The 16,405-nt window shown below is 63.6% G+C and overlaps 1 protein-coding gene across 3 annotated transcripts in view; it reads left to right on the plus strand.

The window, feature by feature from the left end:
* RRBP1 (ribosome binding protein 1) overlaps positions 1-16,168 on the plus strand; it is a 59,248-nt gene extending 43,080 nt beyond the window's left edge. For 2 of the 3 annotated variants that reach the window (XM_060124354.1, XM_060124351.1), the window contains exons 7-24: positions 856-1,009; positions 2,601-2,739; positions 4,547-4,716; positions 4,832-4,866; positions 7,290-7,380; positions 8,048-8,140; positions 9,873-9,965; positions 10,046-10,126; positions 10,239-10,328; positions 10,746-10,838; positions 11,196-11,267; positions 11,713-11,808; positions 12,264-12,347; positions 13,919-14,026; positions 14,587-14,670; positions 14,821-14,919; positions 15,247-15,390; positions 15,591-16,168. In XM_060124354.1, coding sequence (XP_059980337.1) covers positions 856-1,009; positions 2,601-2,739; positions 4,547-4,716; positions 4,832-4,866; positions 7,290-7,380; positions 8,048-8,140; positions 9,873-9,965; positions 10,046-10,126; positions 10,239-10,328; positions 10,746-10,838; positions 11,196-11,267; positions 11,713-11,808; positions 12,264-12,347; positions 13,919-14,026; positions 14,587-14,670; positions 14,821-14,919; positions 15,247-15,390; positions 15,591-15,632 — 1,768 coding nt within the window. In that variant the 3' untranslated portion in view covers positions 15,633-16,168. The remainder of the gene's footprint in view (positions 1-855; positions 1,010-2,600; positions 2,740-4,546; positions 4,717-4,831; positions 4,867-7,289; positions 7,381-8,047; positions 8,141-9,872; positions 9,966-10,045; positions 10,127-10,238; positions 10,329-10,745; positions 10,839-11,195; positions 11,268-11,712; positions 11,809-12,263; positions 12,348-13,918; positions 14,027-14,586; positions 14,671-14,820; positions 14,920-15,246; positions 15,391-15,590) is intronic. The other variant, XM_060124353.1, reaches the window with a different exon arrangement.
* Positions 16,169-16,405: the final 237 nt, after the last annotated feature.

Below are 16,405 nucleotides of genomic sequence, written 5' to 3' on the forward strand. Positions count from 1 at the left end.
CTCGCGTGGGCTCCCCGGTCTCGAATCTTGGCCCTGGAAAGCGTGCACTGAGGGCCCCGCAGAGGGCTTTGGGGCGGCCTCCCCCGTGCAGACGGGGGGCCCACATCTCCCCTCCCCAGGCAGCAGGGCAGAGCTGGTGTTGGCCAGGTTTCCTGCCTCTCAGGGCTGTGGACCGTCTCTTCTGTCGCCTTCACCTGGTCTGGTACTGTCCCTTGGCTGGACGGTCAGTCCTGCCGTGAAAGGGTGTCTTTTGTGCTGTGAAGGAGGCTGCACGCTGACGACCTCCTCATGCTGGGAAAGGCGGGTCCGGAGTTGCCCCTTTCGCTGTCAGTCACATCTCCTTCCGTCACTCCTGAACCTCCTCGCTGGTCCTGAGACCCAGCTCTTGTGCAGCGTTGAGGGGTCTCGTGTAAGATGCTGCAGCCTCTTTCCCTGCCTGGCTGTGGTCCAGTCGGCCAGTGAATCCAGCGTGTGGACTCGAGCGGGCCGCCGGCCCCGGTCCTGCAGGGCAGCATCCCAGGGCTCATTTGGGCCCAGACCAGCCGTGAGGAATCAGCCACTTCCGTCAGGGGCTCCATGGGCTGCTTTAGTGCACATTTTGCCCTTGGCTCTTGCTGGTCCCTCCACCGTGTTTGTAAAACAGCATCTTCAACAAAACACGTCACACCCACGTGGCTGATTATATAGAGGGCCTCAGAGGGGCTCCAAGATGGGCAGCTACTTCAGAAAGAGCAGGTGCCCCGGAGGAAGGGCTCAGACCTCCGGTCCCATCTCCCGGGGCGGCTCTCGGGGCTGGCGAGAGCTGACTTGAGCCCTCTTCTGTCCGTCATGCGGGGCCTCCTGACTGTCTTGCAGGCAGAATGCAGAGCTGGCCAAGCTCCGGCAGGAGCTGGGCAAGGTCAGCAAGGAGCTGGTGGAGAAGTCGGAGGCCGCACGGCAGGAGGAGCAGCAGCGGAAGACGCTGGAGGCCAAGGCGGCTGCCTTTGAGAAGCAGGTCCTGCAGCTGCAGGTGAGTTCGGGGGCAGCCACCTCGGTGCCCGTGAATCCTGCCCGCCAGGCTCTACGCGTGGCCTCCCTGGGTCCTCCCTTCTCAGCTGTGACTGTGACTGCAGTGGACCCAGGCAGGGCTGGGGCTGGAACCCTTGACCTTGGCCTCGTTAGTAGTGATACCTGGTCAGCATAGAGTGGGTGCTTTCTGTGTGCTAAGCGTTGTTCTGAACGTTTACAAGCTTAACTCAGGTAATTCTCATTGCAACCTTATGGGGTAGATACTGTTATTATCTGTAATTTACCCAGAAGGAAATTGGATGCACAAAGTTCAGCAACTCTGCCAGTTCACCCACAGCCAGGGTTTGAGCCCCAGGGCAGCCCCAGAGCAGTGAGCGTCCCACACTTGCCACACGTGTGGTGTCACAGCTCCGGCCGCAGCCAGGCCGGCGGGCGCGGCCTCTGGCTTCAAGGCCCGGTGGGTGTTCTTTCCTCTCAGCCTCTGGATGTGGCCCGGAAGCTCGTATTTTCCCAGGGGGACGCCTGTTGTCCAGAGGGAGGAAGACTGTCCCCTCCCTGCCCCATAGGTGCTGGGCAGCAACCAGTGGGCCCTTCAGTCTCGGGGCCTCCCTGCTCATTGGCCCGACGAGTGCTGCGTCCCCCAGCTGGCCTGTTTCGGGGCAGGGTGACCGGGCGTGGGGCAATTGTCATACCTCTGTGCGTGTAACTTCTCTGGAGGACAAGGAAACCCTGGAGACCCACACAGCTTTGCACCTGTTTCTGCTCAGTCACTGAAGCTCTCGGCTGTAGCGTGTGGGGCAGTGGGGCTGTTTTATGGAAGGGACTAGAACGACAGACACGAAATTGTAAGACTGTTGTGTGTGTGCCTAAGAACAGGCACAGATAAACAAAGTTTGGATTGTTTGGGTGGAATTGAGATGGATAACTTGGTGTAAAGTAGGTCCACCCTGAGCAGTGAGATCAGAGCCCCTGGGGAGGGCCTGGTGGTTATGTTCTGAAGGCTGTCGGGTGGCCCTGGGGCTTCCGGGGCTGGAGCCTTCTGGCGCCCGGGTTGCCACCATCACTGTAGCCAGGAATTCCCAGGCCGCGAGCATCTCCTCTCTCTGAGGTCACAGAGTCCCCGTGGTATTGATAGTGAGGCCCGGATTTCAGAGGTGCAGTTTCCCCACCTGTAATGTGGGTGTGGTGGTGGTACCTGTGTCTTGGGGTGGCTGACACACACGGATGCCTTGTCCAGAACTGCCTAACAACCATATGCCCTTTCCCAGGCCCCCTCGGGAAATCTCCAGCTCAGGCCGGACGTTTAGCTTGTAGGAAGCCTCTCCCTGTGCCACATTCAGGTGAAAATGGGCCTTTGCCTTTCTGGGGCTGTCCTGCCTTCACCTGAGGCCTCTTCCCCAGGAGCCCGCTCTTCAGGGTCCAGGGTGGCCTCTTGGCCTTTTCTAGCAGGTGAACTGACCTGGAAATCCAGGAGGCTTATATAAGTCATCGGCACAGGATGGCAGGGTGTGAGGAGCTCTAGACGGCAGAGCCGGCTGAGGGCCCCCCTCCTGCCGCATCCTCCCAGCCCTCCTCCCTCTGCTGGCCCCCAGGCGTCTCACAAGGAGAGCGAGGAGGCCCTGCAGAAGCGCCTGGATGAGGTCAGCCGGGAGCTGTGCCGCTCACAGACCAGCCATGCCAGCCTCCGGGCGGACGCCGAGAAGGCCCGGGAGCAGCAGCAGCAGATGGCCGGTGAGGGCGGTGTGGGGGCCGGCTCCGTGGTGGGGGTGGCGAGGGCAGCTGGGACCCCTGACTCCCCACCCGTCAGGGGACGTGCCGGGGGTGCTCGGGGTCAGGCCTGGGCTGCGGAGGACTGAATGTGGGGGCGGGCCCTGTGGGGCTGGATATGGGGGTGGGATGGAGCCTGTGGGGGTGTGGCCTGTGGGGTGGGATACGGGGGCGGGCTCAAGGTGGAAGATGCTGCCCCTTCGGCGTCACTTGCTGTGGGGCCCACCTGGAGCCGTGATGCTCCTGGGGCTGCTGCCGGCCTTCTCTTCCAGCCCAGTCAGGCCTGGAGGCCAGATTTGGAAGGTGGGTTTACGGTCCCCCTGTGTTCACAAGTCACCTTCTCAAACGGGAGGTGGTGACGAAGCCCAGGGCGCCGAGGGCCCCTAGAGAAGCAGGGCAGACCGTGCCGTGAGGGCTCACCAGTACTTCTGGAGCCGCTGCTGGGGGCCGAGCACTCCTGTGGGTGCCTGGGGCTCGGCCGGGAGTGAAGCAGCGGGCTTGGGGCCGCGTTCCGGCAGGAGACACGGGCACAGTAGATGGACCCATGTCGACAGACTTCAGGTAGGCAGCGCGACCGAGAGCAGGCCCTAGAAACGGCAGGCTGTGTCTGGGAAGGGCTAGGCAGTGAATACTTCTGGCTTTGTAGGCCAAATGGTATTTGTCACAACTGCTCAGCCCTGCTGCCACAGTGCAAAAGCCACCCTAGACAGACAGACCTGGCTGCGTGCCAATAAAGCTTTATTTTCAAGAACACGTTGTGGGCTGGGTTGGCCCAAGGGCCTAGTTTGCTGACCCCTGCTGTGATGGGCCGGGTGTGGCTTTGAGTGGTCAGGGGAGGCCTCTCTGGGGAGAAGGGGATGTTTAAGCCCAAGGTCTGGATGATGGGGAGAGGCCAGCCTCACAGAAACCGCGAAGGGGCCCCTGAGAATGGGAGTGAACTTGAACTTGGCCTGTACAAGAAACAGATGCAGGTCAGCAAGCGAGACTGGAGAAGAAGGCAGTGGCTAGTGTGGGGTAGACGGGCAGGGCCGGGCCACCCTCCTTTGAAGAGTTCAGGGGCCGTGTGGAGTGCTGAGGGGGCGGGGAGCACGGGCAGGGCTGGCGGGATCCCATCTGCACTTCTGGATGCTCCGGCTCCCGGTGGGGACCAGGGATGGGGCCTTGCAGTCGTCGGACCAAAGGCACCTGGGCTGGGCCCAGGCAGCCACGGAGGCGCTGGTGGATTCGGCAGGCAGTGGATGTTGGATCCACAAGCCTGGTAGGTGAGTGAGAGGCGGGGGCACAGGAAAGCAGAACAGCCACAGCGAGAGGACCAGGAGGTCTGAGCAGAGCTGCGTGTGGACGTGGCCGGCGTCTGAGCCAGGGCTCAGGGAGGAGACCAGGGCCGGGCCGCCGTTTGGAGTCAGGCACACGTGGAGGACTTTCAGAGCTGTGGTGGGGCTTAGCGGAGGTCACCGAGGGAGGGCACGTTGAGGCGCCCCCCTGCCTCTGGTCTCAGCGACGTGAGCCCATCTCCCAGAGAGTAAGGTTTTAGAAACTGCAACAGGAGCCCATTCAGTTTTCCATCTTTTCCTGAGTGATCCGGGGGCGTTCTGTTCTACCCTAGTGAGTCCTTGAGAAGGAAGCCAGGCTGTGACTTTCTCCACCAGCTAACAGGACACCCAGGGGTCAGGGGAGTGCCTGGAAGCCCGCAGGCATGCACTGGGCAGCATGGGGCACCTGTGCCGGCCTTCCCCCGCACCCTGCAACCCGCTGGCCTCCCTCCCCGCAGAGCTGCACGGCAAGCTGCAGTCCTCCGAGGCTGAGGTGAGGAGCAGGTGCGAGGAGCTGAGCAGTGTCCACGGGCAGCTGGACGAGGCCAAGGCGCAAAACTCGCAGCTCACGGAGAGGATCCGCTCCATCGAGGCCCTGCTGGAGGCGAGCCAGGCCCGGGACGCCCAGGTCAGCTGCACCTCCTCCTGGGAGCGCCCCCACCCACCCCACAGGGGCCCTGCCCTGATGACCTGTCATGCGAGGTGGTCTCGTGGTGACCTCAGGGCTCTGTCTCTCGTTCCAGGCCAGCCGAGAGGAGGCCAACCAGCAGCAGGCCCGGTAAGAGGAGGCAGGGGCCGTGGCCTGGGTGCGGGGGTCCCAGGGAGGAGCCCTCTGAGACGCCCTGCCTTTCCCCATCCCTCCAGTGACCTCGAGGACGAGGACAGGCTGGGCAGGGAAGAGGGCACCTTGCAGGGAGCTCCTGCTTCGAGGAGCGAGGCTGTGGGGAGAGTGGCTGCGCCTCGGCAGGGGGATGGGCCTCGCTGTCCATCCGTCCATCCATGCATCCATCCATCCTTCTCTCCCCGGGAAGGACCGGCTGGTCAGGGTGTTCTCTCCACGTCACAGGGCGAGGGAATTTAGGAGCTGAAGTTGTAACCCAAACGGGAAAGTGGTTACGTGCCCAGAGTGGAGAACCCGGGAGGATGCCCGGGCTTTTGCACAGATCTGGGATGCGGTGCGGTTCACAGCTGACCAGGTCGCAGGGTTGATGCCGGGTGACTTCAGTGGCCCAGCCCCAGGCCTGCTTGGACTGTGTGTTTGCTGTTGCTAAGATCTGGTGGGCTTCTCAGGCCAGGGGGCTGGGTATGTGTCCCTCAGCAGATGTCCATGAGCTTGGGGGGTGGCCCTGGCTGCCGTGGCTGGGGGTCCCCAGGGCAGCCACGTGGGGTTAAGCATGCAGGTGGTCGGTCATGTCCTGGGTCGTCCACTGACCAACCTCCCTTGTTCCGGCTGCTGCTGCCAGTGAGTCCCCTCCCCAGCGCCTCCCCAGGCCACGGCCCATGTTCCGTGGCCTTGGGCTCGGGTTTGGGGGCTGGGGAAGGAAGCCGGCCTCACGGCGGCCCCAAAGCATCTTGCTGGAGACTCAGAAGGAAACCCTCTCCGTGCACCTTCCCAGAAAGCTTTGCGCAAACTCTGTTTCTCACGGCACTTGCCAGGGTAGAGAGGTGTTTGTTAAGCGTTTTGCTTCTTGTATTTTACGATCAGCTTCTTGGACTGCACAGCTAATTGCTAGTTACCTAAGTCATGCTGCAAGCAGGGTTGATTCTAGCTTTTTGCATCATGTAGATGTTTGGCAGAATTAGGGTTTTTTAAAATTTCCTTCTCAGATTTGTTTATCTGGAAGTTGCGTCTAGGCCAGGCCATCGTGTTCTGGGGTGGGGATGAGTGATCCGGCCCTAGATGTTCTGGAACTCGGGCCGTAGCTACCAAGGGGGGTGACTGTCAGCGTGTCCTTGCCACCGGCCTGCTGTGCCTTCTTCCTCGGGGCCTCGTGCCTTTGGGGGTGCTCTTGCAGGGGTGTGTGCGGGGCCAGCGCTGGTGCAGAATGCCAGCGGCTTAAGGAGAAACTGTGAGGGGTCCCACTGGAGCTTTGAGGGTGGGGTCAGGTCCTGTGGCCTGAAACCAACATCCAAGAAGTCGACAGCCGTCTTCAAGGCCACATGCAAACGGTACTTAGAATGAAAATGAGACGGTGCTCGGGGGCGTCAGAGCGGGCAGCGCACACAGCCTCGCTGAGGTTATTTGGTCCTCATGCACCTCCTTAGCGTGGTGTACTGCCGGCCCCTGGTGAGAAATACGAACGTGTCCCCCCCGGGGGCATCTTCAGACGGGCTTCCTCCTGCTCCCAGAGGGGCCCTGTTGTGTTGCTTCAAGTCGGCGTTGGCGGCTTCTGGATGTCAGCTTTTGTGCGACCCCGGGGCTTCCCTGTCCTAAATCTTAACGCAGAAGGTGACGTATTAAGTGTCCATTTGAAGCGTCTTCCTCAGAGCAGCCAGAGCAGTTCTAGAGCGTCCACCCCTCGCTTTCCGGGCGATGGGGTGGACGGAGCCGCAGGGCCTCGAGTCCAGAGAGAAGTGTGAAAAGATGGCCCCCCCGGCCTGCCAGCCGCATGCATCTGGGGTCGTCTCGGGCTGATTCCCTGGAGCCCAGGCGCAGGACTGAGGGGGAGCCTTCGGGTCTCAGCAGAGTTAGGTTTTGGACACAGGACGGTCCCAGCGCCGAGAGCAGGGATGCAGTTGATGGGTGTGCCGGCCGCGGTGCCACCCGAGCCTCCGGCCCCGGCGTCCTCCGAGGAGCCCCAGCCCAGTCTCGAGGGCAGCTGTGGCCGCAGGGAAGGGCCAGCCGACGCGTGCTGCGGGACAGAGTGGGACCAGGCTCAGTTTACCAGAAGAAAGAGCATCTGGAAACCTGACTGTCCGCGGCGCGTCCGCGCACTGGCCGTTGTGGCAGCTCTGACCGCTGCCGTCCCCGCAGCCAGTGCCACCAAGTGGGACAGCGCTGGCCTCTGGGCCCCCAGCCCTCAGGGGAGGGGCCACGGTGGCTGCTGGGGCTCCCCTGAAGCCTGTGCCGGCTTGGGGAGGGGACTGACTGCAGCCCCAGGCCCCACGGGTGTTCTGGGGCAGAGGAAGGGGCCCCGAGACAGGGCCTATGGCGGCCGCGGGCCCTCGAAGCCCGGCAGTGACGCCGCCATCCCCCCTCAGCCTCATGGAGTTGGAGTCGCAGGTGTGGTGTCTGGAGAAGGAGGCCACGGAGCTCAAGGAGGCAGTTGAGCAGCAAAAAGTGAAGAACAACGTGAGTGTCAACGGGCCACCTGCCATGTGGATGCGGAGGGGGCTCGGGGCCTCTCCTTGTCCCGTCCGGCTGCTCCCTGTGGTGGGGCTCGGGGGTCCTGACTCCCACTGGGTCGGCTTGGTCATGTGGTCACCTGGCGTGAGGAGGGGGCTGTAGGGCGCCTCCTCTGCGGTGGGCGCATGGGAGCCTCGGCTGCGTAGGGCGCCTCCTCTGCGGTGGGCGCATGGGAGCCTCGGCTGCGTCCCTCCGACCCGGGCCGTCCCCCCGGACCCCCCCCCGAGACACACACACACCCAAGACACAGACACACACACACACACACAGACACACACACACACACACACAGACACACACACACACACACACACACACACACACACACACACACACACACACACACACACACACACACACACACACACACACACACACACACACACACACGGCCCCATTTGGTGGCAGACCCTCTTCCCACTGAAGAGCTGGCAGATCCCCGCCGCCCGCAGACGCGTCTCCCTGAAAGGCGCCCTCAGGCCCCGGCCACCCGAGAGCAGCCTGGCGCCAGTGCTGCCCGGGGTGGCCTGTGAGGTCCAGAGACGGGTCGGAGAGGGCTTGCCCGCCCGGCGGACACCAGCCTGGCTGTTGACCGTCTCCCCTCTCCTCCCAGGACCTCCGAGAGAAGAACTGGAAGGCGATGGAGGCTCTGGCCTCGGCTGAGAGGGGCTGCGAGGAGAAGCTGCGGTCCCTGACCCAGGCCAAGGTCAGCATCGGCCTCGGGATCGCCTCCGTCTAGCAGCTCAGCAGACCACACAGACTGCGTGCAGGGCAGCCTCAGCCTCAGGGCATCTCAGAAGTCCACCCAGGGCCCGGCTGCTGCATATTCCTGCCCGCCCTCCTGCCCTCCCGCCGCGCATTTCTCCCCGACATGCGGGGAGCAGCAAGCCCTTGTCTCCTGCTTCTCAGCTGGGCCTTTTGCCCTCGGAGGCCATGGGGGCCCCGAGCTGGGTCTGTTCATGGACTTCGCTCGTGTTAATTCTTCTCGCCTGACGTTTGTCTGCTTTCTCAGGCCCCCTGCGGTCCTGGCCCAGGGGCTCCGTGATTGAGCTTTGGGGGAAGGACAGTCTTTAGTAGCAAGCACTCAGGCCCAGGTCGGGGGAGCACGGGTGGGTCAGTGTCCAGGGCCCTGGCCGGGATATGGTCTGCAGCTGCAGCATGAGCAGGCGGGGCCTCACCACTGGCTTTGGCCAGGCCTGCCCTCCCTCTCCCTTTTGCTCCCCCTGCAACGCAGAATTACTGTCCTGTTATCATGAGCTTTGCAGCAACTTTCACAAGCCTCCCAGGAAGCCTGAGGCTGTGTCAGATGAGGCCTCCGAGAGGTGGAGCTGGGGAGCTTACACTTACACTCCCCAGGAGTGACCTGGGCGCCTGTCTGGCCTTTCTGTGGCAAATGCAGAAGCTGTGACCAGAGGTGTCACCTGACTTGTTTGTGGTCACACAGCCAGATGAAGACAGGGAGCTGGCCTCTGGGTCCTCAGCCCTTGCTTGGCATCCCATGACCCGGGCACCTGAATGGTGGTCACGAGGTCGGGGGCCCATAGCAGGCCACGGATCAGCAGGTGAGCGAGAAGGGTCGGCTTCTGAGACTCAAGTCTAGGCACGTGGTGCTGTGGTCAGGCTGGGCGTCCATCTGCCGGCCATCCATCCCCCCGCCACCGGCCCCAAGTCACACACAGAGCCTCACTCCCGGCTCTAGTCCGGGAGCTCCTAGTGCCGTTCCAGGCCTCGGGCCCTTAGGGGCAGGCGGCAGGCTCAGCCTGCTGGGGACGGGTGACCAGATGGGACTTTCAGCCAGAAATCTGCACCGCGCCCCTGCCCCCAGGGTGTGGGGACAGGCTATCTGTCCCCAGGGACAGTGCAGTCCTTCTCGGCTTTACTTATGGCTCCTTCCCGCTTTCTTGGGCTCTTTTTTCTTGCGTTGAGTGGGAGCATCAGGGAGGATGGAGGGGGCTCTGGCCAGCGCAGCTGCAGCAGGGGGCCCAGGAGCTGTTGGAGAGCCGAGACCCCGACCTGCCTTATCCCCTCAGCACGTGGCAGCCCTGATCCTCCCGCCCACAGGGTTGCAGGAGCTCCTGACCCTGGTGGCCACCCCTCTTCTCTGCGCTCCCTGCCCCCCATATGCACACGCTCAGAAAGAAGACCTGAGCCTGAGTGTCTGCTGGGAGGTGTCCGCGAACCTGCGTGTCCCGTAGGGGGTGCTGCCATCCCCCTTCTTTAGAGCTGAGTTTGTTTAAAGTTGGCCAGGCCTGGGGTGGGGTGGCCGGAACTTGACTGCTAAGGTTAGACATACCCCCGCCCAGCCGGCCCCACGGAGCCACCATTGGTCTCCTCCGATCCTTGTCCCTCCCCTGAAGGGCTGGGGACATGTTCCTGGGGTGAAACCCCCGGGGCTGCCGTAAGCTCCGTGGCTGACCGCCCTCCCGCCCCGCCCCCAGGAGGAGTCAGAGAAGCAGCTCAGCCTGACGGAGGCCCAGACCAGGGAGGCCCTGCTGGCCCTGCTCCCGGGCCTCTCTGCCCCCACCCACCAGGTAGGAGGGGAGGCAGCTCTCGGGGGACCCCTGTGCGGGTGGGGGCACATCCCGCCCGACCTTAAACATTTTTGTCGCAGAATTACGCCGACTGGCTGCAGGAGCTCAAAGAGAAAGGCCCAGAGCTGCTGAAGCAGCCACCAGCGCACACGGAGCCCTCGGTGAGCACGGCCACTGTCACTCGCGCCCTGCCCTGTCTGCGGGATGGAGGGTGCCTGGAGCTGGCCATCGGATTTTGGCTCAGCAGGCCCCTGTCCTGCCCTCCACCCTCAGGACCTGGCTGCCAAGCTGAGGGAGGCGGAGGAGACGCAGAACAGCCTTCAGGCCGAGTGTGACCAGTACCGCAGCATCCTGGCCGAGACGGTGAGGCCGCTGTGACCTTGGGCGAGTCACTGCCCCTCTCTGGGCCCAGTTTCTTTGGCTGAATGGTGAAGGGGGTGAGCTCAGGTTGAAGGTCTGGGGCACAGTATGGGAAGGGATAGGACAGCGTTCGGCTTGAATCCGCTTTCCTGCGACTCCAGGGGCCATGCTCACTCAGCCTCCCTCTGCGATGGCCAGTCCTGGGTTCCCCGTCCTGGGCCGCTGAGGCCCACCTGGTGCAAACCCACCGGAGACGAGAGACCTGACAACCTTGTTCGCACACCGGCCGGGGGCCCCCCTCCGGAACTGTACCCCCTCCTCCCGCACGGCCGCCGCTCTGGGCTTTGAGCCGGGGGGTTGCGGGGAGCCACGGGGGTGTGGGGGGGCCTCTCCAGGCCCTGCTCAGTGCCGTCCCCGCAGGAGGCCATGCTCAAAGCCCTGCAGAAGAGCGTGGAGGAGGAGGAACAGGTGTGGAAGGCCCGGGTGAGCGCCACGGAGGAGGAGCTCCAGAAGGTACCGCACGGCCCCCAGTCTCCCCAGGGCCCACCTTCCCTCGGAACCCAAACTCCACTCCCTCAGAATGCCATACAATTCAGGGGAAACGCCCACGGGGTTATCTGGGTCACTTGGGAGTCACGTTTGCTGGGTTTTGGTGATGCCACAAACAGTGTCATTGTGGAATGACCGACAGCTGAGTCCCGGTCTCAAGGAGACCCCCCCCAGCCCCACCCCCAAGGAAGAGAGTGCTGGTCATACCTGGGGGTGGGGGGGGGGGCGGGGGCACCACAGGGCTTCCCGGGAGGTGGGGTGCATCCCAGGATGGACCCCCGGGGCTCGTGCTTGACGGCGCTCCCCCTTCTTGCTTTGAAGTCGCGGGTCACAGTGAAGCATCTCGAAGAGACTGTCGGGAAGCTGAAAGGGGAACTTGAAAGTGCCGATCAGGTGCGTGCGGGCGCCGTCCGGAGGGCTGCCATCCTGCTACAGAGGCTCCTCTAGCGGCTTTCCTTCCCCGACCGCACGTCCCTGCTTGTCCTTAATGAGCCGTTACGACCTCGGGGTGGCTGGGCCCCGGTGCACCATGGCTTCTGCCGTGGCCTCATGAACCGTGGGAGGGTTGCCGGGTGGCCCTGCTGCACTCCGCACCCTCCTTGCAAGTAAACCTAAAAGCTGCTGAGGTCTGAGAACACGTGCGGCCCCAGGGTGCGTCTTCAGGAGGTGTTGGGCCTGGGGGGCACCCCCCTGCATGGCCTCAGTTGGCTCGTAGCCATCAGGCCACGGGGGCCCCTCTCAGCCCTTGTCCCAGGGCCTGGTGGCCCCAGCGCCCTGTCCCCGTGGCCCGTGCCCTCCCGCTGGCCGGCTCGAGGCTCCTGATGTGTGTTGTGTCCAGGTGAGGGAGCACACGTCACATCTGGAGGCCGAGCTGGAGAAGCACATGGCGGCCGCGAGCGCCGAGTGCCAGAACTACGCCACGGAGGTGGCGGGGGTGAGTGTCCCGGCGCAGGTGGGCCTGGTGGGGGCCCTGCGCCAGGGCCGGGGGCGGCCAGGTCAGCCTGGCAGCGAGAGGGTCTCTCTACCGGTGTGGAGACACCATCTCTGCGGGGAAGGCATTTAAATCTGAGTGTTTTCTGATTCGGGGAGCAGAGACACAAGCCTGGCACCCCCGATCCTGGTTCGATCTCCGACTTCTGGCCTCGCTTTGCAAAAGACAATCCACAAACATTTGTGCAGGCCTGAGACTAGCGTGTACTGAAGGCGATCCTTCCTTCGTCTTCAAAAAAGAGCAGAAGCTCCTGGGGGCCTGCGCCCACCCCTCCCCCACGCCCCACAGGCTCTCCGGGTGGCGTATGTGGATGTGCTTGGTTGGGTGTGAGGTGCTGACTTACTGGAACTGGCGCTCTCTCCTTTTCTCCCACCACCCGGGTCTGTTTTCTGTCCAAGTTGAGGCAGCTTTTATTAGAATCTCAGTCTCAGCTGGATGCAGCCAAGAGTGAAGCCCAGAAACAAAGCGACGAGCTTGCCCTGGTGAGTGAACTGGTGTGGCCGGCATGTGCCCTGGGGTTGGGTGTGTGTGTTTCTGCGTCCCGTCAAAGGGGACATGCGCCGGTCTGTGCTGGGCCCGGTGTGGACGGCCCCTCACACGTTTGCTCCACGCTGCACACTGGGCCTGTGGCTGCCGGGACCACGGGGCTCCAGGTCTGCGCTGGGAGCTCTGGGGGGGTCCTTCTGCCCCGTGGCCTTCTGTGGGACTAGGGTCCTTCTTGTGGGACTAGGGTCCTTCCTCACCCAGCAGTGGCTCAGGTCAGGTCAGTCAGATCTGCAGTGTGCAGGGCAGCCTGCTCCACGCTGGGCGGTACCAGGTGACCTGTCTGCAGCTGCGCAGGGCTCCCGGCCACGCGGGGGCCTCTGGTTCTTCCGGTTTTCAGCCTTGATGTGTGACTCTGGTCCGCGCTTCTTGGCCAGGTCAGCCTGGCCTTGTAGCGGCGGGGGGGCGGCCCACTGGTTCCAGTACCAGCCCGTGAGGCCAGACACAGTCCGTGTGATCTGCACGGTCTTTCATTAAATCATGAGTTGGCTGTTAACACTGAGCCACCGGCGTGGGGGGGGGGGGGTGGGGGGAGCGGGCGCGGGGCGCTGTGTGTGTGTGTGTGAAAAACGTACGTGTCTGGCTTTCTGCGAGGAGACCCCAGGTCTGGTCCGGGGGGCTGGCGTTCCCAAAGCAGCACCCACTGAGCAGCCCCCTCGCTGGGTGCACGCTCTGGCTCCCCGGGTGCCCCCTCTGGTCGTTCGGGCCTGACCGGGGACCATCGCCCCCGAGGGCAGGTGCCGAGTCTGAGGGCCATTCTCCAAAGCCATGTCCAAGCCAGGCCTGGGCCACATGCAGAGGACACGCCCCGAGTTTCTCCTCGTCACTGGCCTCTGCGGTCTGGTGTTGACTTTTGGGGCTGTTGGCAGGAGGAAAGGACCTGGAGGGTGAAGCCCCACACACTTGGGGCGCCCCTCATGGGGCAGCTCTGTCAGGGCCCCCCCCAGATCCCCGCTGGGAACCTTCACCCAAGCTTTGTGGGTGACACTGCTGCCCCTTCAGACTTGAGGTTCAGAGGTCTGGGGCTTAGGCCCCCCAGCAGTGGAGCTCAGGGGTGAGGGGACCTTATGAGGTAAGAGTGTCAGCTTGTCGGGGACCCCACAAAAGGCCCTGACGGGGGACCGCACCCAGGAGGGTAGCGGGAGGCAGGCGGCAGTGTCTGCGCCGAGCCCACCGGCCGCCTGCCGTTCTTCAGATTCCGTAGCCCCGCGCATACCACATCCTTCGGGGGTCACCTGGCTCCCGGCGTGGGGGTCTCTGCGCTGCTGGCCTTGCCACAGAGTGCATGTGGGGTCAGCCCGGGCCCCTTGCGGGCCCCTCGGGCACAGTTTGGCTAGGGTGAGGGCTCGTGGCGCTGGCTCTCCTGCCCCAGGGAACCTGCACGGGAGCCAACACAGGCCACAGTTGTCAGAGCAGGTCCCCCGTGGGCTTTGGCTGCTGAGAGCATCTGCCGTCCTCCTGCGGGGTGCATCCAGCTATGTCAGGCACAAACCCACCCTCCCTGTTCCAGGTCAGGCAGCAGTTGAGTGAGATGAAGAGCCACGTAGAGGATGGTGACGTAGCCGGGTCCCCGGCTGCCCCCCCAGAGGCCCCCTCAGCAGAGCAGGACCCCATCGAGGTTAGGGTGGTGAGCCCGTCCCCAGGTGTCCATCACTGACCGCCGTGTGGGCCCTTCCACCCAGCTGGAGGGCAGGGACGGCAGCCTCTGCTCTGGCTAAACTCCGGCCACTCGCAGCTCCCGGCCCCACTGCCCAGATGCCCGACTCCTCAGGACGCCAGAGTGGGAGGGGGGCGGGGGGCTGGGGCATCACTGGTGGGGCCCTTGCCATCCAGACCCCTGATCTGGGCGGCAGCCGCCCAGAGCCTCGCCGGGGTGGGAAGGCCACCAGGGCTCGTGCGGTGCCTAGGCTCCTCTGTCCTGGGGTCTCAGCAGAGGGGCTGCGTCTGCGTCTCTTCTCAGCCACACCAGCTTCCGTTCCCAGGGGTCGGGGCCCTGCCTCCCCCAGGGGGGCTTCAGGCACACAGGCCTCCCCGCTCGCTTGTCCCAGGCAGGGCAGGGTCGAGGGGGCCCTGGGCACAGCCAGAAGATGTGGCCGCAGGTGTCAGGCTGCCCAGAGCCCTGGGTACCCAGGAGGGTCTGCCCCAGGTTCCGAGCATGTTTGCGGTGTTTGCATGCAGCTGAAGATGCAGCTGGAGCGGACGGAAGCCATCCTGGAGGACGAGCAGACGCAGCGGCAGAAGCTCACAGCTGAGTTCGAGGAGGTCAGGCTGCCCCGTGCCGTCGGGGCTTCTCTGGGTCAGGGCGGCGGGTCTAGGGGGTTGAGCCGCGTCCCACCCCAGGGGGTGTCGCTGCGCCATCGTCACCCGCCTCCTGTCCACATGGGGCCTGACCCGCTGCCCCGCTCTGTCCAGGCTCAGCTCGTGTCGAGTCGTCTGCAGGGGGAGTTGGAGAAGCTCCGCTGCAGCAGCGCCCTCGGGTCCTCAGAGGCGGAGGAGGCCACGCGGCTCAAGGTACAAGGTTCCCCGTTGTCACCCCCGGAGGCCCCTCGGGCAGCGTCCAGCCTAATTTGGAGGTTGGCGAGGTCGGGGGGGATCCCTAAGTGTCCAGTGTCACAGCTGGACATCACCAGTGTGACGATTTAAATCGAGTAGAACTGAAGCTGAGCTCCGTCACCCTGGCCACAGGGCAGGTGCTCAGCAACCAGTGCCCGACCCTGAAGCACAGCCCTGTGACCCGCAGGCCGCGTCCTCACACCCTCGGCCCCATGTGCGCAGCCAGGTGGCCTTCCTGCTGTGCGTCACGTGAAGGCTGATCCCCTTCAACCCTCTGACCCACAGGAGAGACTAGAAAAGGAGAAGAAATTAACCAGTGACCTGGGACGCGCTGCCACCAAACTACAGGAGCTTTTGAAGACGACCCAGGAGCAGCTGGCAAAGGAGAAAGACACGGTGAAGAAGCTGCAGGAGCAGCTGGACAGACCAGTGAGTGCCGCCGGCCATCCCCTCGGGGGTTGGGCAGGGCTGGGCGCCCCGGGATGCCTGAAAGCTGTCCTCTGCCCCGCCAAGCCCTCGGGTGCCTCCTCCAGCCCCAGGGGCCTCTCAAGGTGGAAGGTGGTAGGTAGGGTGGTGTAGGGCCGAGGCCCCTAGGCCCAGCCTGCCCCTCCCCCGCCCTCTGTTCACAGGAGGCCGGCAGCAGCAGCTCGAAGGAGGGAACATCTGTCTGAGCTTCCTGCGGAAAAAGAAGTCACTGTTCAACTTACCAAAATGCCTTACACATTCCTGACCAATAAACAAACCAACACAGCATTATCTGGGCCCAACTTGGGTAGCTCTGAGAAGCCATAGAGACGAGAGTCTCTTAGCACCAGAAGTAGCTCTTCCAGACCCCAGTTTGTAAAAGAATCTTTGTCACATTCGATAAACACTATTCCCTAGGACCGGCCCTGGACCACCGGCCAGCAGACGCCAAAGCCCTCAGCAGCTGTGTGACAGACCTGGGTGTGTGCTAGGGGGCCGGGACCTTGGGGTGTGTATGTCAATCAATCAGTCAGTGCAATTGTTGTGTCTTTTGTGGGGTTGGCGGTTGGGCGATGGGCGGTCCAGGTGGTGAGTCCTGAAGGCTGCAGCGCAGACTGTAGGGTCACAGCCAGCGAGGCAGCAGTTCTCACCCCTGGAAGAAGTTGCCACCACAACTGACGTGTGACCTCCTGGGTGTTGATGCCATTAAAACCCGCGTGTCGCCCGGCACTTTGGGAGAGAATGAGTGTGGTTTCTGGTCCCCCCCGCGCTTTCCCCACCCGGGCCCCTAGCACCCACCGGGCAGGATGAGGGAGCAGGGCCCGTGACACCTGGTGGCCAGATGCCCTGTGGGCTCCACCCTGAGGAACTGAGGCGGTTCCCTAGCAGGGCTGTGGGCAGCCTAGGCTGTCATGTGAAGTGAGTTCCAGGAATGAACACGGACCTGGGCAAACATCCACGCCGCAGGAGGGCTGGCCCA

Source organism: Lagenorhynchus albirostris, chromosome 15 (assembly GCF_949774975.1).
Source record: "Lagenorhynchus albirostris chromosome 15, mLagAlb1.1, whole genome shotgun sequence".
NCBI classification, from domain to species: domain Eukaryota; kingdom Metazoa; phylum Chordata; class Mammalia; order Artiodactyla; family Delphinidae; genus Lagenorhynchus; species Lagenorhynchus albirostris.